This window comes from Triturus cristatus, chromosome 6, assembly GCF_964204655.1.
Source record: "Triturus cristatus chromosome 6, aTriCri1.1, whole genome shotgun sequence".
Lineage (NCBI taxonomy): Eukaryota > Metazoa > Chordata > Amphibia > Caudata > Salamandridae > Triturus > Triturus cristatus.
This window is the reverse complement of record NC_140589.1, coordinates 894,813,459-894,836,824: the sequence shown is the minus strand read 5'-3', so window position 1 is coordinate 894,836,824 and position 23,366 is coordinate 894,813,459. Positions and strand designations below refer to the sequence as shown.

Below are 23,366 nucleotides of genomic sequence, written 5' to 3'. Positions count from 1 at the left end.
TGTGTGGAATTTAATTGCGGCCTACCGGGGTCGCGGCGAGCTCCCCTGCGAAGAAAGCAGTGTCCAGCGAGTTATTCAACAACGCGATATGGAGCCTTGTTGTTTTCTGCACTGAAGGATCAATACAGTCCTGCCACAACCGCAGATTGCACGGAAACCTACTGAGGTATTTGAAATTGTGTAATGTGGAACTAACAGCCGTACTTATAAAGACTTACCTTTTACATGAACTCTATCTACCAGAATGCAATGTGCGGATACGCCCACTTGGCGAGACTAAGTAACTGCTATTTAGAGAAGCGGCATTCTGTTTGTTCACATTCGCCAATACACCTGTGATCAAGGGCACGAGATGCTTGAAACGCGTAAGGAGTGAAAGTATTGGCTGATGAACTCAGAGCGTTTTGTTGGTTTGAAACAGGACTGCCTTGCAGGAATAAAGTATCCAACAAGGTGTGTGGCTCTCCAAGTCTGGTGCTTTTGTGTGGAATTTAATTGCGGCCTACCGGGGTCGCGGCGAGCTCCCCTGCGAAGAAAGCAGTGTCCAGCGAGTTATTCAACAACGCGATATGGAGCCTTGTTGTTTTCTGCACTGAAGGATCAATACAGTCCTGCCACAACCGCAGATTGCACGGAAACCTACTGAGGTATTTGAAATTGTGTAATGTGGAACTAACAGCCGTACTTATAAAGACTTACCTTTTACATGAACTCTATCTACCAGAATGCAATGTGCGGATACGCCCACTTGGCGAGACTAAGTAACTGCTATTTAGAGAAGCGGCATTCTGTTTGTTCACATTCGCCAATACACCTGTGATCAAGGGCACGAGATGCTTGAAACGCGTAAGGAGTGAAAGTATTGGCTGATGAACTCAGAGCGTTTTGTTGGTTTGAAACAGGACTGCCTTGCAGGAATAAAGTATCCAACAAGGTGTGTGGCTCTCCAAGTCTGGTGCTTTTGTGTGGAATTTAATTGCGGCCTACCGGGGTCGCGGCGAGCTCCCCTGCGAAGAAAGCAGTGTCCAGCGAGTTATTCAACAACGCGATATGGAGCCTTGTTGTTTTCTGCACTGAAGGATCAATACAGTCCTGCCACAACCGCAGATTGCACGGAAACCTACTGAGGTATTTGAAATTGTGTAATGTGGAACTAACAGCCGTACTTATAAAGACTTACCTTTTACATGAACTCTATCTACCAGAATGCAATGTGCGGATACGCCCACTTGGCGAGACTAAGTAACTGCTATTTAGAGAAGCGGCATTCTGTTTGTTCACATTCGCCAATACACCTGTGATCAAGGGCACGAGATGCTTGAAACGCGTAAGGAGTGAAAGTATTGGCTGATGAACTCAGAGCGTTTTGTTGGTTTGAAACAGGACTGCCTTGCAGGAATAAAGTATCCAACAAGGTGTGTGGCTCTCCAAGTCTGGTGCTTTTGTGTGGAATTTAATTGCGGCCTACCGGGGTCGCGGCGAGCTCCCCTGCGAAGAAAGCAGTGTCCAGCGAGTTATTCAACAACGCGATATGGAGCCTTGTTGTTTTCTGCACTGAAGGATCAATACAGTCCTGCCACAACCGCAGATTGCACGGAAACCTACTGAGGTATTTGAAATTGTGTAATGTGGAACTAACAGCCGTACTTATAAAGACTTACCTTTTACATGAACTCTATCTACCAGAATGCAATGTGCGGATACGCCCACTTGGCGAGACTAAGTAACTGCTATTTAGAGAAGCGGCATTCTGTTTGTTCACATTCGCCAATACACCTGTGATCAAGGGCACGAGATGCTTGAAACGCGTAAGGAGTGAAAGTATTGGCTGATGAACTCAGAGCGTTTTGTTGGTTTGAAACAGGACTGCCTTGCAGGAATAAAGTATCCAACAAGGTGTGTGGCTCTCCAAGTCTGGTGCTTTTGTGTGGAATTTAATTGCGGCCTACCGGGGTCGCGGCGAGCTCCCCTGCGAAGAAAGCAGTGTCCAGCGAGTTATTCAACAACGCGATATGGAGCCTTGTTGTTTTCTGCACTGAAGGATCAATACAGTCCTGCCACAACCGCAGATTGCACGGAAACCTACTGAGGTATTTGAAATTGTGTAATGTGGAACTAACAGCCGTACTTATAAAGACTTACCTTTTACATGAACTCTATCTACCAGAATGCAATGTGCGGATACGCCCACTTGGCGAGACTAAGTAACTGCTATTTAGAGAAGCGGCATTCTGTTTGTTCACATTCGCCAATACACCTGTGATCAAGGGCACGAGATGCTTGAAACGCGTAAGGAGTGAAAGTATTGGCTGATGAACTCAGAGCGTTTTGTTGGTTTGAAACAGGACTGCCTTGCAGGAATAAAGTATCCAACAAGGTGTGTGGCTCTCCAAGTCTGGTGCTTTTGTGTGGAATTTAATTGCGGCCTACCGGGGTCGCGGCGAGCTCCCCTGCGAAGAAAGCAGTGTCCAGCGAGTTATTCAACAACGCGATATGGAGCCTTGTTGTTTTCTGCACTGAAGGATCAATACAGTCCTGCCACAACCGCAGATTGCACGGAAACCTACTGAGGTATTTGAAATTGTGTAATGTGGAACTAACAGCCGTACTTATAAAGACTTACCTTTTACATGAACTCTATCTACCAGAATGCAATGTGCGGATACGCCCACTTGGCGAGACTAAGTAACTGCTATTTAGAGAAAGTATTGGCTGATGAACTCAGAGCGTTTTGTTGGTTTGAAACAGGACTGCCTTGCAGGAATAAAGTATCCAACAAGGTGTGTGGCTCTCCAAGTCTGGTGCTTTTGTGTGGAATTTAATTGCGGCCTACCGGGGTCGCGGCGAGCTCCCCTGCGAAGAAAGCAGTGTCCAGCGAGTTATTCAACAACGCGATATGGAGCCTTGTTGTTTTCTGCACTGAAGGATCAATACAGTCCTGCCACAACCGCAGATTGCACGGAAACCTACTGAGGTATTTGAAATTGTGTAATGTGGAACTAACAGCCGTACTTATAAAGACTTACCTTTTACATGAACTCTATCTACCAGAATGCAATGTGCGGATACGCCCACTTGGCGAGACTAAGTAACTGCTATTTAGAGAAGCGGCATTCTGTTTGTTCACATTCGCCAATACACCTGTGATCAAGGGCACGAGATGCTTGAAACGCGTAAGGAGTGAAAGTATTGGCTGATGAACTCAGAGCGTTTTGTTGGTTTGAAACAGGACTGCCTTGCAGGAATAAAGTATCCAACAAGGTGTGTGGCTCTCCAAGTCTGGTGCTTTTGTGTGGAATTTAATTGCGGCCTACCGGGGTCGCGGCGAGCTCCCCTGCGAAGAAAGCAGTGTCCAGCGAGTTATTCAACAACGCGATATGGAGCCTTGTTGTTTTCTGCACTGAAGGATCAATACAGTCCTGCCACAACCGCAGATTGCACGGAAACCTACTGAGGTATTTGAAATTGTGTAATGTGGAACTAACAGCCGTACTTATAAAGACTTACCTTTTACATGAACTCTATCTACCAGAATGCAATGTGCGGATACGCCCACTTGGCGAGACTAAGTAACTGCTATTTAGAGAAGCGGCATTCTGTTTGTTCACATTCGCCAATACACCTGTGATCAAGGGCACGAGATGCTTGAAACGCGTAAGGAGTGAAAGTATTGGCTGATGAACTCAGAGCGTTTTGTTGGTTTGAAACAGGACTGCCTTGCAGGAATAAAGTATCCAACAAGGTGTGTGGCTCTCCAAGTCTGGTGCTTTTGTGTGGAATATATATATATATATATATATATATATATATATATATATATATATATATATATATATATATATATATATATATATATATATATATATATATATATATATATATATATATATATATATATATATATATATATATATATATATATATATATATATATATATATATATATATATATATATATATATATATATATATATATATATATATATATATATATATATATATATATATATATATATATATATATATATATATATATATATATATATATATATATATATATATATATATATATATATATATATATATATATATATATATATATATATATATATATATATATATATATATATATATATATATATATATATATATATATATATATATATATATATATATATATATATATATATATATATATATATATATATATATATATATATATATATATATATATATATATATATATATATATATATATATATATATATATATATATATATATATATATATATATATATATATATATATATATATATATATATATATATATATATATATATATATATATATATATATTTTTTCAGAATCCCACAAGTCTATTTATGAGGCTAAGGCAAAGTTACAATTCAAACAAGCATTGATAGATACAATAAATAGCACTGGAATCATAGGGCCCCAGGGGGGGACCAAACCATATATTAAAAAAGTGGTATAAGAACCACGACAATTCTACAGACAATGCCTAGGGCATTTAGGATCGCTGGCCCCTTAAGAATCCACCCCAGGTTATGAGGAAGGGGACCCACGGGAGGCGCGTGCAGTGGAAATAGCTGCTATCGGGATCTCTATTATATCCTATGGAGAATGTCGCGGTTTGATTTAAACAGATTAAAGACACTTCTAGCAGGAGTTAAAAACTTAGAGTTAAGCTTTTGAGGAGCCCACTACCACGGGAGTACCGAGGTACCACTGTTACCTGCCCCAGGGAAGCCGGGTGCATAGGTCGTTTTCGATGTCGGGTCGCGGGCTGATTTTCAATGGGAAAATGTACAAAACTGCTGCTAGCCAAAAGCGTTGATGATGCCGTGAAGAATGAAGTTGTAGAGTTTGTAGAGAAGAACCTGAAAGCAGAGGGGACAGAGTCTGGGTCACGGCACAGTGACCAGGGAGCTCAAAGGAAAGAGCCCTTCAATGTCGGGTGCTTCAAGTGGAATGAGGTGTAGCTTGGATCTGCAGCCACGGGCTCCGGGAGGCTTCAAGGAAGGCCAGCTTCTGGAGGGCGACTGTCCCACGACGGATGAGGGTCGCTGCGGTGTTAGTGTCCGGATTGGATCCACTAAGCCTTGGCAACCACAACCCACGCAAGATGAACAAATCAGCTACTGGTGCAGACCCACGAGGTCTGTGAGAGGTCTCCTTTGGAGAGACTGTAGAGCAGGCCTGGAGCAACCAGGGGAACTCTTGAAAGTCGAGATTGACCTCCGCTAGGGCCCACAAGTCGAGAGACAAGGGCCCGCGGGAGGCGGCAATTTGGCGTGCGTAAAAGGGAGCCCACGGGCCACCGGAGGGGGCTAGGGCGCTAATCTTTGGCACAATTGCTGCAAAGTGGTTGGCTCGATAACGGGCCAAAGCACAACTTCCCCACTGGTCAGGGTCGTGTGCTATGCAAGAGGTGGCCTGTGTCCTGGGGATTGGAGATCTCGGCACCCACGCGGTTCACGGTGCTCAGCCTTCCTGTGCACACTCACTGGCCTCTGGGATGCTCAGGGAACCCACCTCAAGGTTGTTGGGAGTCGACTAAGTCCGTAGGAGCAGCGAAGTTCCAACCGGGTCACTTGCAGTGTTTCAGGTGCCTGCCAAGCAGGGGGGTAACTCCTTTACCCCAAGGGAGATTTCTTCAGTCAGCTGGGCAGCAGCTCGTCGAAGGTCAAGTCTGTGAAGTCCAAGATTAATCTGAGGCTCTGGGGCCACGTTATTCACCTTTATCCCCAAGATTAGGGGAGTGTCCAGAGTAGTGTGCACCAATGAGAGGTGAGGCGGGAAAGGGTGGCTACACCCTCTCCCCTTTGTGTGTTTTCCGCCTGGGCGAGGGGCAGGATGCCCCTGAACTGGTTCCAGGCGGTGTATGCAGAATGTAGGCGTTGTAGCTGCCTACGTGCAACTCCTGAAAGGCATATTAAGGTGCACCCACCCTGTTCCAATCCACATATCCTGTCTGGGGAGGTGCTGGCACCTCCCTGCCACAGGAGCCCTATTGTCCAGCTGCCGAGGCTGGGATTTTCCCCAGCAACAGGCAGCCAGAGTCATGTGGGTGGCTGGTAGCATCCATTTTGTACTACGTGTGCACTTTTAAATTGGTGTCTAAATTCTGCCGCTTTTCCCATATCGCCCCTCTAGCAGGAGGAAATCATGCCCTCATGCCCATGGCTGGACTGGGGTTATGATTCCTACATGTTTGACACCAAACACAATATGGTTCTGTGTAGCCATTCTCAAGTTATCGCGCTATCGTGATATACTTATAATGCGGTTAAGAGTATATGGTATGGCTACACTACAAACAACCCAGCAATGGTTTTACGAAGGTTGCAGAGGGGCCCTACTCAGGTTGGGGTCCCCCCTCACACATGCCTCAGCACCCTGCCTTGTAGGATTAGAAAGGCCTGCTATAGGGGTGACCTATGAGAGTATATGTGTTGTAATGGGGTGGGATATAGGGTACCTATATCCCTCTAAGGGGTGCTAGCACCACCTTACCCAGACTACAGTAGTGGTCTGGTGGTGTCAGTTTGTATAGCTGTCCCAGGGTGGCACAATAAGTGCTGCAGCCCTGGTAGGCCTACTGAGGGACCCATGCCCTGGGTACCTAGGGTACCATCTCCAAGGGACTGCCAGGGTATCCTCAGTATCCAATTGGTTTGTACCTAGGGTACTCACATCAGTTTTTAAGGAGAAAGCAGATAGGCTGCGGTCCTGGATAGCAGGATCCCAGCCAGACTAGTCAAAAACCACTCAATTATCAGGCAAAAAGTTGGGGGCAACCATTAGTCAGATTCCACCTTCCTACAAACCTATAGCATGTACTATGGCCCTCTGCCTTTTGGGAAATGTGACGAAGCTCAAAGCTAGTAATAGGACTTAGCTCTATTGTTGGCCAAGCGTAGGGTCTCCATTCATTGGGACGGCAGGCCGGCGCCACAAGTGACAAATTGGCTAAAAGATATTGCATATTGCCGAGATCCACTGATTTGCTATGGGGAGGAACTGCCAAAAGCTTCAAGACCACGTGACATTTGGGGACCTTTTACTGCCTATATATTAGCTCATTCAAATGACTAATGACAAATATTGTGTGGCTGCTGTGGTTGATATATGTTTTTATCTTGAATCGAATGCTGTTGTGGCATAACTGATTTTAATGATAATGTGACAACGTACTGCTATGTATTCTGCAATATAGTGTAACTGATGTAGATGTTCTATTGATGTTGTTATATGAAAATTATAAATAAAAATAAATAAAAGTTCTGATTGCTTTATGCTCTTCTCACTTATTGATGACCCACCTTTTTTGGAACGAGGAAGAGTAGAATGAAAGAGCGAGGAAAAAACTACTTTCCAGTAACTGTTTTCCCTCTAGCAATACCACTGAGTCATCCCATTGTAGTGGATGATGTGTGTTAACATTAAGTGTTGATAACGTCTGATAGGTAGGTCGATGTGGTTCCTGATATGATTTAGGGGGCATTGGGTAAGCACTCATGCAGGGACAATTCTCAAAATCAACAACGTTTTAGAGAAGATTCTTTTGTAGTTCTGCCAGTAGCATATTCACCAGAAATAACACCCCAAATCCCCAATTTTCCAAGCTATATCTGGAACCTTTGTCACATTTCAGATAATCATGTTAGAAGAGAAAAGCTAGCTTAAAGGAAACATATAAGGATTCTGTGCAATGTTATTTTCATTAAAGCGCCTCTCAATGCTCTTTGTAGTGAATGTTTTTCTTTTCTCCCCTTCTAGGATACATTGCTCCTCCAATCCCACCACCTGCTGTCATTCCACCTCCGGCAATTCCACCACCTACCGTTACAACCCGTAAGATATTCATTGTATTCAAAGGACAGTAAAATGTTAATATTTAAAATCAGTTTCAATTAGATGTATTGCATTTCATGGAATGTAGTGGACAACAATAAGACTTTATATTGTTATTGTCCGTTTAATTCGCTTGACGTAAAATTAATTTTTACTACCTACTTTTCATGGATTAAGCAGAATGAGGTGATCTTACAGTTCACTGGGGTGGGAGAAGCAGCTGTTCCTGTTCAAAAAGCCTTTTTAGATGATGATTGAGGATGCAGCATGTTTTCAGGCTTACTTTGGTAAATATCTCTTTGAAGCTGTACATATTTTGTTGTCACGTGCGTCTCTATGGCGAAGGAGTATGCCACCGGTTCTTAATCTTTTGATTTTCGTGAACCCCTAGTGAATCACTATAGTGAAGGACCTCGGCCTAAGCAGTGTTTACGATTTTAAACTTATTAAAACATTATTTTTTTTAAACTACATAAACAAGAATGCATCACACAGACCTAGTATAAAGTATCTTCTAAAAGACAAAACAATATGTTAGAATCTAGCAAATATTACTTTGTTTTTGCTCCTAATACATTCTCTTTTTCTCAGTGTCTGCTTGTGCTTCAGTTGAGGCCACCCTCCTAATAAAATGAAGACTACCAACTTTTAAATCCCTTCACATTTACAGAGCATTTTAAAATGCCACATTTATGCATGTTGCTTTTTATATGTATATAATTTAGAATATTAAATATCCGATTAATAAAGTATACACTTTAAAAAACTAGATGTAAAAATGAACAGGTGTGGATCCACAAGTAGCTTAATACTGGTGGTGTATACAATAAAGTGGATACAATACATTTGTATCCTTCATTACCAGGGAGCGCCCACTAAACCTGTTGGTGAACAGAGAGTGCGACATTACGTGATCAACTGACTCCGATCCATCAGGCAGTGCTGCTTGTAGCTCTGACTTTCTTAGTTGTGCATGATGTGCCTGAGGCTGGTTTTGTAACCCTGTTAATATGATGGATGTAGGCTAAAACTCATTTAGTGTAAATTAACAGTAAGCAAGCACTAAATCTGGCAGCAAGCTCAAGAATAAAGAAGTCTAGGTTTACTTCAGAAGGAAGTCATTCATCTTTCATATGTTGAGGTTAACACATTTCTTATATTTTTGCTGAGCTGTAGGAATGAATAGATTTGGTGCGATGGAATGCATGGTTTTGTATACAATTTTGCCAGTGACAGTGCAAAGAATGAGAAATTCTTATTTGTGCACTAGGATCTAAAGTTCCTACATGTAAGGGTGTGCTGTTTTCTTTCTATTGGGCTTCACCTGTCAGAGTAACTATTAGTAAAAAGCCACTCCATTTCAAGAAGCTAAATATTTTAGATCTTTCAGCCTTTCATAGGTGTTTACGTACAAAGTGAGATGGAAACTTCTATTCATTTGTAGCCTTATCACCTCATTAGAAAATACCCAAACTTCAGCCAGTTATGTGATATTGCACTTAAATTCACTCCCCTTAAGGCTTCCACACTTCAGATTCTGCTGAATGTCATGTGGAAGAAAGTCCCTCTGAGAGCTCTGCTCGGAGAGATTTCTAATTGCACATTTGTTTTCAGAATTTGTTTCTGTGCTTGCTACTCCTAAGGTATTTTTACATCTAACTTTTGGATTTTTATCCAGGTGATTTCCAGGAACACCTTTTCTAGTCATTGAATGGCTTTGTAACTAAAGAAAAGCCCTCTTTATAACAAGTGACTATTTATAGATGATCCACATACTAATGCCTTCACCCACAGTATGAGCCAACAGATGCAAATTAGCCTTAAAAAATCCTGACCTAAATGGTGTTTGTTTGGATGGTTTCATAAAAGGAAAGGAGGAACCAGATGTAATTGGACGAGCAGTCCTCTTAAGGCGCATATTCTGGAGTTAAAATAAAAAGTTGCACGAAGGAAAAGACATCAAAGCGATTCCATTTGCCATTGATGGTCACTGAAAGAGACTGTTATCCATCTGATTTTAAGGGGGCAACCAGAAGATCAGTAAGGGTAATACCTATATTCGAAATCTGGCAGGAAGGTGTTAAAATCATCTCTGTACCTGTTTCTTACTTGACATTGAGATATTGAGCTCCTGACACTCCAATTTGGTATCAGCTATCCAAAAGTCAATTTGTAGAGCAAGCGGCAAAACATTGTTCCACATATCGGAAGATTGATAGTTTCAGAAAACATGTGTTTGTGGCATGTACAGCTGTAGATATATATGCTGTACATACGCCTGCCATCTAGTGCTAAGTTCGGGTGTGTTTACATTTTTTCTTTCTTCGAAGAAGTCTTTTCGAGTCATGAGGTATAATGACTCCACCTATTGCTGGTATTGCGCATGGACATCGCTTGCATTGTTAGATTGTTTTTTCTCTCTCTACTGTCTGGTTCAGACGTGTCCTTTCGAGCTCCAGGTTGACGCCTCATGGATTTCTCCCCTGCCCATTCGGATTTGTTCCTTGTCAGAAGAGATTACAATTGTGCTTCATCGATCAGTTATCCAATCGAGTCTTCCTTTCTACTCTGTTCCGTGAATTGTACTTTTTCGACTTCCTATTTGGGGCCTAGCCCTTCGGGCCTCCATCATCTTCTTGAGGCACAAGAAGGTCTCTCAGTGATGGAAAGCACCCCTTAGTTTTGCCCCAAGTGTCACTCGGTAGGAAAGTGGATTTCTGTTGCACTAACCCCCCACTTTTTGCCACACTACTGATGCACTTTGACTTGATGTGCCCTGGGTTCCTGCCAATCAGGTTCCCAGGCCCTGTGTTCTTTACCCAAAACTAACCCAATTGGTATCTCTAGCCACAGGTCAGCCCCTGGTAAATTGTACCACAGCTACCCAGGTCACTGTTACCAGGGGAAGACTTCTAAGGGCTGCAGCACATATTGAGACACCCTTAGAGGCCCTTTACCTTTACACACACACACACTGCCTTTGCAGGCTGCGTGTTTTGGTGCAGAACAAAGTAAAGATTCAGTATGGCACACGTTGGTGTGCCATGCCTACAACCCACTGCCCTGGCATAGATCAGTCACCCCTCTAGCTGGGTGCCCTATACCAGTGGTGAGGGGACAGGTGCATGAGCTCTGTACCCCTACAGTGTAGAAGTCCATTCTTGGTCCATGTAAGTGCAGTGCTGCCATTGGGTGTATATGATGCTGGGAGCTTGTCTTTACGAACTCCACAGCACCACAATGGCTACACTGAAAACTGAAGTTTGGTATCAAACTTCTCGGCACGTTAAACCCACACTGATGCAAGTGTGGCATTTAATGAAAAAGGCACACAGAGGGCATCTTAGGGATGCCCCCTGAAAAACTACCAGCCTCTGGTGGGTTCCCTGACTGGTACTTAACAGCCTGCCTCAACGAGACATGTTTCTTGACCCCTTTGGTGGAAGCCTTCGCTCCCTGAGCCTAGAAACAAAGCCTTTCCTGGGCGTAGGTGTTCACACCTGCCCCAGGCCAGGAAGAGCCATCTGTGGCAGGGGAGCTGCAAAGGCCTGGCAGCCTTTGTAATGCGACCCCCAGCCTCTCCTGCTATCAGGAGCAGGCCCCCTTCCTGCCTCCACTCCTTTTCGGCGGGAAGACGGGCGGGAGAAACTAGCCAGCCCAGAAGGTGTGCCCACCTCAGCTAACGCCACATCTCAGGTGGGGGGACGAGGTGAAGCCCACTCTTCAGTGCCTGCCATCTTGCAGATGGCAGGCACTCCCCAATCAGGATTAGGGATTGTGCTCACTCCCCAACGTGGGGTGAGCACCCCAAGGGTTTAGTCACCCTAAGGTCAGTAGCCAATTGGCTACTGACCTTGGGATTCCTAAAACGTCCCCTAAATACAGTATTTAGGGGACAGCCCATAACCAAGAAAGCAAATTCCCGCAACCTAAGAAGAAAAAGGACGAAAGGAGGCATCCAGCAGAGGAGATTGCAGAGAACAACTGACTTGGCCCCAGCCTTACCAGCCCGTCTACAGTTTCCAGAGATCCTGCGCCAAAAACAGTCTTGTCCTGCAGCCAGCGACCTCCAGAACCCATGGGAGGACAGACTGTCTTCAACAAAGACCAGATCTCCTGTGAAAAGCAGCTCTGTTCAGAAGAAACACCAAAGAAAGACTCCGAGCCTGCTGAGGAAAAAGAAACCTGACACCTGGAACCACCACTGCACCCATCGCCTACGGCCCAAGTTAGAGTGTCTCACCGGTCCCAGCAAGGTCCCCCAGTGCTCAGTCCGAGTCCACCATGGGTTGACCCCTCCAGGACTCCCTGACGTCGCCTGCAGCCTCTGCACGGAGACCCCCCCCAACCGCGAGTGGCCTGGTAAGGTGAAATCCAACCTCAAAAGACACCCCTGCATCCAGCCGCCCTGGAGACAAGAACCCGAGATGCACCTGCGTTCCCGGGCCCTCTAACTTACCTGCCCACTGTTGGTTCCTCCCGGAAGTCTTCCTGAACCGAGACTGCAGCTAAAAACCAAAAGTGAAAATCACGATTGAAAATGACAGGGCACCAAACGCCAAAACAGCACCCTGCACGCAGCCGCCGCTGCAGGTGTACTTTGTGTGCTAAACCAGGTCCCCCTTTGTCCTCAGCCTAACACCAGGAGCTTGGCTCCCACAACCTAGTGGCCTGCTCGTCAGCAGCAACCAACCGGAGGCCCCCTATCACCCATTGGATAATATTGCGCCTCAGCACTCTGCTCCCGGCCGCTTTAGTGCCGCTGAGGGTGTAGCAAGAGTGCATCCCTGACCCTGGAGGACCCCTGAGTCTACCCCCATAACCTCAACTCCCACTACTAAATACTTACCTAAAAACCAGAGATGTAACATTTCTTCAGCAATCCTTTCAACTGTGATCACCTCTGCGGAACCCAAGTTAATCAGATGTTGGAGAAAGTTAAGAAGGACACAGACAGCCACAGGTGCCTTACAAACTTAATCTGCCTTTGGATCCTTTGGCTGCACGCAGTATCGCGGGGGGCCACAACCACCACCCCTTAAACATCCACATCCTTCCCCAGACAGCAGCACTAACAAATACCTTCTTGGGTTTACTACAGGGTAGGATACAATTGTATTAACAGCCAAGTTGGGGGGAAAAGGCACAGCCCCCAAAAGGGCCCAGCTGCGAAGCATTGACTCAATTCCCCGATAATCTAACACCTGTTGTTGGAAGATTGCATGGGTTTCTGCCCTGCTAGGCAGAGATCACCTCAGGCTAGTGGGTTCTAGGCATTCCAGCAGATGGATTATGCCTAGAACTCAGAAAGACACCACCTAACTTTCCCCTTTGCAGACACAGGCACTCCCTGGAACATCATTGTCAGCTCCAAGAGGAGATGCATGCACTACTCCGCTAAGGAGCTATTGAACCTGTACCACTCCCAACACTGAGGCAAGGGGTGTACTCCTTACACTTCCTGATTCCCAAAAAGGATGGGTCCCTAAGGCCCATCCTAGACCTCAGGCCCCTTAATAAGTACATTCTGTCAGAGAACTTCCACATACTGACGCTCCAGGATGTAATTCCTCTGCTACAGCAAGGCTGCTTCATGACTGCCCTCTACATAAAGGATGCCTACTTCCACATACCCACCTACCCTGCATATCGAAGTTTCCTCTGGTTTGTGGTCAGCATTATCAGTTCAGGTTTTGGTTATGTTACCTTCATTCTTAGTTGAAGCATTCTGACTGTAGGGCAGGTTACATCCACCTTACCTTGCGATGAGTATATAGTGGGCAATGGGATTTCAGAATTCGATCTGTTCGAGGCATGTGGGCTGCTGAATTCATATCTGTGCATAGATCGCCGCCTAGTGTTGGGTCCGGATGTTTGCACGTTGTTGTCCTGGAAGAGTCTTCGAAGTATCCTGGGATAGGTGACTCCTCCCCTGGACTACAGTGCGCATGGGCATCCTCTCCATCCTCAGATTGTTTTTTTCCGCCATAGGGTTCGGATGTGCTATCTTGACTCAAGTTAGGAAAATCTTTTTTCAGGCCAAAAGGCCTTTAGTTCGCGTCGGTACTGTTCTCGATCGGTATCGATAGTATCTTTGTTAGTTTACTAACTTCCAGAACAAACTTTCGCATCTTACCCGACCGTCGATTCGACATCAACGATGGAATCGAGGACACCATTCAAGAGGTGTCCGGTATGCAATGCGAAATACCCTCACGTCGACGTCCATCCGGTGTGCAACAAATGCCTTTCACCGGATCACGACGAATCTACATGCATGGCCTGTGCCAGATTTCGATCCAAGAAGACTCTACGGAATCGACGAGCGGCGAGACTCGAGGCGCAGCAAACGGCACCGGCCCCCGGCCGACATCTTCAACGCCGAGACCGAAGATGTCGAAGAAGTGGAGAACCTACCCTCCAGTCCCGCTTCCGAACATGACTCCGGATCGGAAGACGTCGACGAAACACTCTTTCGCAGAGATGAAGACGACACCGAGGTAGGAGACTACAATGAGGCCTTAGGGGCCGAAGAGAGTAGCTCCGGTGACGAACAAGGCCTACCCGTTCAGACTGAAGAAAGCCCAGTGCAACAGTCTATGGCTCCGGTCGAGGGATCGCCTTCGGGCCTTACCCAAGACCTATCCCGCAGTTCTTCGGCCCCGCCCTCGGGCCCGGCCTCGGACATTCAGCGGCAGCCATTAATGCCCAAAACGGCTGGTTTCCCTTCTTCGAAACCGAAACCGAAAGCTGTATTGGTTCAATTGAAACCGAAACCGAAAGTGGCACTGGTCGGATCGAGGCCCTCCACACCTTCGACGCCAGCAAAACACATCGGCACCGAGCGCACCAAACGAGACTTCGGTGCCGAACTCGAAGCGGCCGACGTCGGAGTCGACATAAGGAAGAAGGCCTTCGGTACCACCAAACCTGCTCGGCTCCCGGCACCGACGCAATCGACTCCGACCCCAAAGGTCAAACAGCCTGCTGCGTCTCACACCGTTTCCACGGCAACACCAAAGCCACACTCATCGAAGAAGTCGACGGCCATTCCCGCCCCTCGACTCGATGACCCACCGGCGCCGAAAAAATCCACGACTGCCTCGACAGAACCGGTCGGTGCAAAAGAATCGAGGGCGCTCCAGACGCGACCCATTGCTGCGCAAAGCACCAAAAAGAAAATGGTCCTCCAGGACACGTCGGGCTCCGAGCCAATTAAAGCTCCAGCAGCCTCTTCGGCACCAGCCAACATTACTTTTGGCCTGCCACCATCCACAGCCCCGAAACTGTTCCAAATCAGGACACGGGTCACCCACACCACGATCACGCCTGCCGAACGCTCTGCGGAGACGTCTCCATCGCATCTCATCGACGCCGACACCGGCAGGATGATTATCCACAAAAGGAAAATAACTTCGGAGCCGGCTTTGGACTCCTTCAGGATTCCACTTAAAAGAAAGCTGCCTGTGGCTTCAGAACCAGTTCTTTACGAACCTTTCCACTCACCCTACCAGGATCCACAATCCTTCTCTCCCACACACTCCGACACGGATGCGTTGGAGGACTACATGGGTGACCAAGTCCCCTACCCCGGAGACATGGACCCTGACGGCCAACAGGACCCTGATCAAACTTGGGATGACCCTGTGGACCCAGGTGCACCTATGGATGCACAAGACCCGCAACTCTATGGAGCAAAAACATCTCCCACAGAGGACACTGCGGCGTTCAACGCTCTAATTGAACGTGCTGCGGCCAATCATGGGGTGCAACTTCACTCGGACACCGTCGAGGACGACTTTCTTATGGATACTTTCGCATCCTCAGAGGAATATAAAAACTCTACCCATGTTGAAGGGTGTCCTCAAACCAGCAAAGGACATCTTCAAGGAACCCACCAGGGCAAGAGTGATAAACCCCAGGATCGACAAGAAATACAGATCAGCGCCTGGGGACCCTACTTACATCAGAGGCCAATTACCTCTGGATTCCATTGTCGTTGCGAATGCTCGCAAGAGGGCACACTCACAAACAACAGGTGACGCTCCTCCCCCGGACAAAGAGTCCAAGGTGTTAGAGACCTCTGGCAAACGGGTTGCCGCCCAGGCAGCCAACATATGGCGCATTGCCAATACTCAAGCGCTCCTCGCTCGCTACGATAGAGCGCACTACGACACATTAGAGCAACTACTCCAACAATACAGAGAAGGTGCAGAGATCCTCATCAGGGAGGGACAGCTCCTCACAAACGCATCCACCAAGTGTGCGCTGGATGCCGCAGACACAGCTGCCAGGGCCATAAACACTAGCGTCATGCTGCGACGAAATGCCTGGTTACGAATCTCCGGATTCAAACCTGAGGTGCAAAACAACATACTCAACCAGCCTGTCAACCCCGACTATTTATTCGGCCCGGAGGTTGACACCACCCTAGAGAAAATAAAAAAGGACACGGACACTGCAAAGTCCATGGGGGCTCTCCAGACTCAGTCCTTTCGGAGCGGCTCCTTTCGTCGCCCCGGAAATAGAGGAGCAGGTAGAGGACAGGGGTCACAGCAAACATACAACAAGGGCAATACACAAACCACCTACGATAAAAACACCCGGGGTGGATATCGTGGCTCCAGTACAAAGGGCAGAGGACGCGGCTACGGCAACACCAGGTCCTCCCCCAAGAACAAGCAGTGACGCCCTCTCCCTTCCTCCCGACCACATAACACCTGTCGGGGGAAGGCTACAAAGGTTCCTGTCCACGTGGAACTCCATCACCACGGACAGGTAGGTCAAAGATATTGTCAAATACGGTTACTGTCTAGAACTAACCTCCACTCCACCCACAATACCTCCAAAAAACCGTCCTATGTCCTCAGAGCACTTAACGCTCTTACAGCAGGAGGTGCAAAGTATGCTTCTAAAAGGCGCAATAGAGGTCGTACCCGTCCACGAGCAAGGTACGGGGGTGTACTCCCTGTACTTTTTAATACCGAAAAAGGACGGGTCACTCAGACCTATATTAGACCTGAGACCCCTAAACAGATACATTCTTTCCGAGCATTTTCACATGCTCACTCTACAGCAAGTCCTCCCGCTGCTCAAGCAGGGAGACTTTCTGGCCACACTGGACCTCAAGGATGCGTATTTCCACATACCCATTCACCCCTCACACAAAAAATACCTCAGGTTCACTGTTCAAGGGCAGCACTACCAATTCAAAGTCCTTCCCTTCGGCGTGACAACGGCACCAAGGGTGTTTACAAAGTGCCTAGCTACTGTGGCGGCACATCTACGGAGGCAGCACATACACGTCTACCCTTACCTGGACGACTGGCTCGTTCAAGCGAAGTCAGCCCAGCAATGTGCCAGCCACATGTCCCGCACCATTCACCTCCTTCACAGTCTGGGGTTCTCACTAAATTACCCAAAATCCCATCTACAGCCCGCACACGTACAACAGTACCTAGGTGCGACTATAGACACTCTGGCGGCCACATCTCAGCCAAATTTGGTGAGAATCAACAGCATGCAAATGCTGATTTCCAAGTTCAAACCACAACACTCCCTTCCCGCGCGAGTGTTCATGCAGTTGATAGGCATGATGGCCTCCTGCATCTTCATAGTCTCCCACGCGAGACTACATATGCGCCCGCTTCAGGAGTGCTTAGCACGTCAGTGGAATCAGGCTCAAGGACAGTTGAAAGACCTAGTGTTGGTGAACGGTCGGGCATACAACTCTCTGCATTGGTGGAATCCACAAAACCTTTGCAAGGGCCGACCGTTCCAAGAGCCTGTCCCACAGATAATACTGACGGCGGACGCGTCTCTCCAGGGATGGGGAGCTCATGTACTCCATTACACAGTGCAGGGACTATGGACACAACAACAAAAGAAGATGCACATCAACCTTCTAGAGCTGATGGCAATCTTCCTCGCTATGAAAGCATTCAAAGTACACTTGTGCAACAAAGTCGTGTTGATCCGGACGGACAACATGACTGCCATGTACTACATACAGAAGCAGGGAGGAACACACTCTCCACAGTTGTCTCATCTGGCTCAGAGCATGTGGAAGTGGGCCATTCAAAGGAACATGTTCCTCATGGCAGAACACCTCCCCGGCAAGGACAACCAGATGGCGGATCTGCTCAGCAGACACAGCCACCAGATGCACGAGTGGGAGTTACACCCATCAGTACTCCAACCGTACTTCCAGCAGTGGGGTCATCCAGAGATAGACCTATTCGCGACAAGCGAAAACGCAAAATGCCAAAGCTTTGCCGCCAGGTTCCCACATCCGCAGTCGCAGGGCAATGCGATATGGATGAACTGGTCCGGCAGATTTGCGTACGCTTTTCCCCCAGCACCACTGATACCGCTGGTGGCACGCAAACTGCGTCAACACTCACTGACGCTCGTCCTGGTTGCTCCAACGTGGGCACGCCAGCCGTGGTACACCACCTTTCTCGAACTTTCCGTGGTGCCGCATCAAAGGCTGCGGGTCAAACCCGAGCATTTGACGCAGAACCATGGAGAGATTCAGCATCCAGATCCGCAACAGCTGAACCTGGCAATCTGGCTCCTGAAGTCCTAGAGTTTGGCTACCTAAACCTGCCACCTGACTGTATGGACATCATTAAGGAGGCCAGGAGACCCACTACCAGAGCTTGCTATGCAGCAAAATGGAAGAGGTTCGTCATTTATTGCAATAATAATGACATTAACCCGCTAGACGCATCCATCCAAAACATTATTTGTTACCTATTACACCTATACCGATGCAATCTGGCGTACACCTCTATACGTGTCCATTTGACCGCGATATCAGCCTATCTACAAACCAGGCAGCACCTCTCTCTATTCAGAGTGCCTGCCATCAAAGCATTCTTGGAAGGACTCAAACGAGTCATTCCACCTAGCCACCCACCAGCCCCAATGTGGAACCTCAACTTGGTCCTCACACGCCTGATGGGTCCACCCTTTGAACCTCTACACTCATGCGAGATTCAATTCCTTACCTGGAAAGTAGCTTTCCTAGTAGCGATCACTTCTTTGAGAAGAGTTAGTGAACTCCAGGCACTAACCGTTCAAGAGCCATTTATACAGGTTCACGCCAACAGGGTCGTACTACGTACCAACCCCAAATTCATGCCTAAGGTGGTATCGCAGTTCCACATGAATCAAACCATTGAACTGCCCGTTTTCTTCCAAAACCCACAAACTGTCGCAGAAAGGGCACTCCATACACTAGATGTCAAAAGGGCCCTCATGTATTATATCGACAGGACCAAACCCTTTAGGAAAACACAACAACTTTTCGTTGCCTTTGCCCCACACCACAAAGGTAACGCTATCTCCAAAGCAGGAATAGCCAGATGGATCGTTAAATGTATTCAAATTTGCTATCAAAAGGCTAAACGCACTTTAACGATTCCCCCACGAGCCCACTCAACACGTAAGTTAGGGGCCTCAATGGCTTTCCTAGGAAACATTCCTTTGCATGACATATGTAGAGCAGCCACCTGGTCCACTACACATACATTTACCAAACACTATTGTGTAGATGTGCAATCAAAACAGCAGGCAGCTGTAGGACAGGCTGTTCTCAAAACTCTTTTTCAGACCGCTGCAGCTGGCACTGGTAGCCGCCGCTAATAAGAGGGCACTGCTATATATTCTATGCACAGATATGAATTCAGCAGCCCACATGCCTCGAACTGAATATGCTACTTACCAGTATGCATCTGTTCTTGGCATGTAGGGCTGCTGACATTCATATCGCCCTCTCTCCTCCCCGGCGCCTGTAGCAGCTGCAGCTCTCAGAATTACTGTAAGCATGGTCATCACTTTCTATATCTACTCCATCACTGCCACAATGGCGAAAAACAATCTGAGGATGGAGAGGATGCCCATGCGCACTGTAGTCCAGGGGAGGAGTCACCTATCCCAGGATACTTCGAAGACTCTTCCAGGACAACAACGTGCAAACATCCGGACCCAACACTATGCACAGATATGAATGTCAGCAGCCCTACATGCCAAGAACAGATGCATACTGGTAAGTAGCATATTCAATTCCTGTTTTGAGTTGGGCAGATGTTGCCCCTGGTGAGTAATAGGGTGCCTTTGTTAGCTGGGTCCTCCTTATATGTTTCTTGTGTTATTCTTTCCAGGGTGGGAACACAGTTGGGTTATGTTTGGACTCTACAGTGAGCAAGGAGATAGTTTCGGATAAAATTCCCTTGTTCTATTTTTTTTTTTTAAAACACATTTTTATTGATTTACAGAAAGAGTACACCAGCCATTCAGCACTACCCCATGAAAATCCAGGATTACATATAGGAATTTGCGCAACCCATCTTACAGACACTATTAAAGCAGTTACTTGAAATTAAACAATCCCCTTTCTGACTACTCCCCCCACCATTTCCTCCAGACTCTACGATATTTCTTGGGACACCCACGATATTCATACATCACTTTCTCCTGTGTGGCGCACCAGTCCGCCATCGCCCAACACTCTGGGGTTCAGGGGCTTCTCCATGACGCCTCTGTCTCTTTTGGCGACCGCCATAGCTGTAGTTAAAAACACCTTCTCATTCCGAGACCCATCTAACCCATCAGTGATGTCCAGGATCGTGTGTTTTGGGTCGTGGGGAACCTCCCACCCCAAGATTTTGGTGAGTTCTTCCTCAATTTCCCTCCAGAACTGCGCCAGGCGGGGACAGGCCCACACCATGTGGAGGAAGTCGGCCGGGTCGTGACCAGGCTGGGGTCGGACTTAACCCTGCCCGATGGAGGCGCACCTGGGTGAGATATGCGGTGTGCAAGTAATAGAGCTGCACCAGACGCAGCCTAGCGGATGCGGTGACTGTTCTAGGAGCCATAAGGGCTTCACGCCAGTCCTCCTCCAAGGGTCCAACCCAGTCCTCCCACCGAGCCTGCAGTCGGTCTAAGTAAGTAGGGGTATTGATGATCAGTGTACAATAAATACGGGAGGTGCCACCTCTCCCCACGTCCCCAAACATTATCTGAGCTTCGGGCGGGCTGTGGCCAGGAAGCCGCGTGCCTATTGTAAGGTGTGTATGGAGGGCATGTCGCAGTTGCAGATACCTATAGAATTGTAATTGGTGCAGTGAGTATCTGTTCTGGAGGTCTCCGAAGGAATGCATGTGGTCCCCCACCCATACATCACCCAATTGTGAAATACCTATAAGGTCCCATGCCCTGAAGCCGTGCAGCTCATTGACTTCTTTGAGCCAGGTCCCATGCCACAAGGGTGTACGATGGGTCAGTGTGTGTGTGTCCATTTGGTGTGCCGCAGTGTAGCCCGCCAGGCCAGTAACACAGAGCGCGCCACCTCTGGTAGGCAAGAAGGAATAGGGGCCCCATACAACATGGACTGAATCCTGACGAGGCCCAACTCCCCCAATTTTAGTCTGTAAGCCGGATCAGACCAACCCCCTTTGAACTAGTTGTGTATGGAGAGAAGTCGCGTGGCGAGATGAGTCATCCCTAGACCCCCATCAAACGAAGGGATCCTGCAGGTATTTAGCGCCATTCTGGACCTACTTTTCCCCCACAGAAACTTGTTAGCTATACTATCCAGTTCACGAAACCAAGTCGTAGGAAAACACATGGGGGTGTTATGAAGAACATAAAGGCAGCGGGGAAGCTTCATCCTTTTTAAAAGAGCCACCCTCCCCATGGGGTTCAGGGGCAGCGACTACCACTTCTGAAGATCCGCCTTGTCACGTTTCACCAGGGGAGTAACGTTGAGGGCCCAGCTCAGCTCAGGGAGTAAGGTGATCCAGATCCCCAGATATTTAAAGGATTGACGGTGAAGAGGTATATCAGATTGCCAGTCGAAGCATTCCCGGGATAAGTGGAGGGGAACCAGAACCGATTTGTCAGGGTTCAACCGGAGGCCAGAGGCCCGTTTGAAGGAATGCAGAATGCGAAGACAATGTGGACCTGACTGGGCGAGGTCTGCTAAATAGATGAGGACGTTGTCCGCATAGAGGGCAATTTTGTCTGGTTTGGTATTGGGCCATTCCCAACCCCGCACGTGTTCACACGACCGCACCAGGGATGGTAAGGGCTCCATCACCAAAGCGAAGAGCAGGGGGTAAAGAGGACACCCCTGTCTCGTTCCCCTGCGATTCGAGAAGGGCTCCGATAGGGCCCCGTTTACTAGGACACGAGCACGCGGGAGGGCGTATAGAACCTTGACCATGGCCCGAAACCGTGGACCGAGTCCCATCCCTTCCAAAACATCCCCAAGAAACCCCCAATCCACCAAATCAAAGGCCTTCTCAAAGTCTACAAGGAGAATCGCCAGATACGGGGTGAGGAGATGACGGTGGGCCAAGGCAGTTTGCAGTCTACGAAGACAATGTCGGGAGCCGCGTGAGGGCATGAACCCGCATTGGTCGGGATGAACCAGCGTGGACGTGGGGTTTGAGCTGCTGGGCGAGAATTGTGGCAAACAGTTTGACCTTGGTATTACTGAGTGAGATAGGGCGGTATTCGGCACAACGTGATGAGGGCGGTTGGGATTTAGGCAAAACCACAATGGTGGCCATGTCTGTCAACTGAGAGAAGGAGCCCTTTTCCACAGCTTTCCGATACAGTCCTGCAAGGTGGGGAACAAGAGTGTCCCGATAGTGAACATAATATTCTTGAGGGAGACCGTCTGGACCCGGAGTATTGCCGGAGGAAATAAGGCCGATCGCCTCCCCAATCTCCTCACGGGTGATGGGGCAATCTAGATCAGTTTGAGTAACTGGGTCTACACACGGAAGGCAGCAACCTCCGGCCTCCAGCAGATCCGCGAGAGAAAGGGTTGGAGGTCTGGCCTTGTATAGTTGACAATAATAGGTGGCAAAGGCACGGGCCATGTCCACTGGAGAACGGCACATCGAACCATCCTGCGCCACGATTTCCGGAATGATATGGTTCGCCCTAGGTTATGTGGCAAGGTGGTGAAGGAGTTATCCATTCTTGTCGCCCCAACCGTATACCCGGGCCACGGATGAGCGCCAAAGGAGTTTGGCCGCATCCAGCCGAGTAAGAAGTCTTGTCTCGGGAGCTTCAGGGGAACGGGCAGTGGTACACTCAAGGCGCAGAGCCTGCGCCTCCCCAGTAGTAATTTATCCCAATTGGGCGGGGGGGGGGGGGGGGGGGGGGGAGAGCATCACCGGGGAATGGTCGGAGATGCCTCTTGGGAGGAGTGAGACATCAATGTGTGCCTGTGTGTGGTGTGCCGCCGAGGTGTGTGTAAATTGTCTAGAGTGTGGGTGCCATACACCCTAGGCATCACATAAACCCAAGGATTCAGCCCACGCCGGCAGCTGTTTTGCCTGTGCAATCCTACTGTGGGAAGGGGGGCCGGTCGTATCAAGGTCTGGTAAAGAGACCGCATTGAAGTCGCCCCCAAGGAATGTGGGGCCCAGGAGTAGGCATGCCAAGAGGTCGGCAGATTTGGCTAAGGT

The 23,366-nt window shown here is 47.9% G+C and overlaps 1 protein-coding gene across 2 annotated transcripts in view; it reads left to right on the top strand.

The window, feature by feature from the left end:
• Positions 1-23,366, top strand: part of SCAF8 (SR-related CTD associated factor 8) — a 1,763,249-nt gene that overhangs the window by 946,687 nt on the left and 793,196 nt on the right. For both annotated transcript variants that reach the window (XR_014963046.1, XM_085611536.1), the window contains exon 19: positions 7,804-7,878. Coding sequence is in view for 1 of the 2 variants with exons in the window: in XM_085611536.1 (XP_085467662.1) it covers positions 7,804-7,878 (75 nt within the window). In the remaining variant the exon portion in view is untranslated. The remainder of the gene's footprint in view (positions 1-7,803; positions 7,879-23,366) is intronic.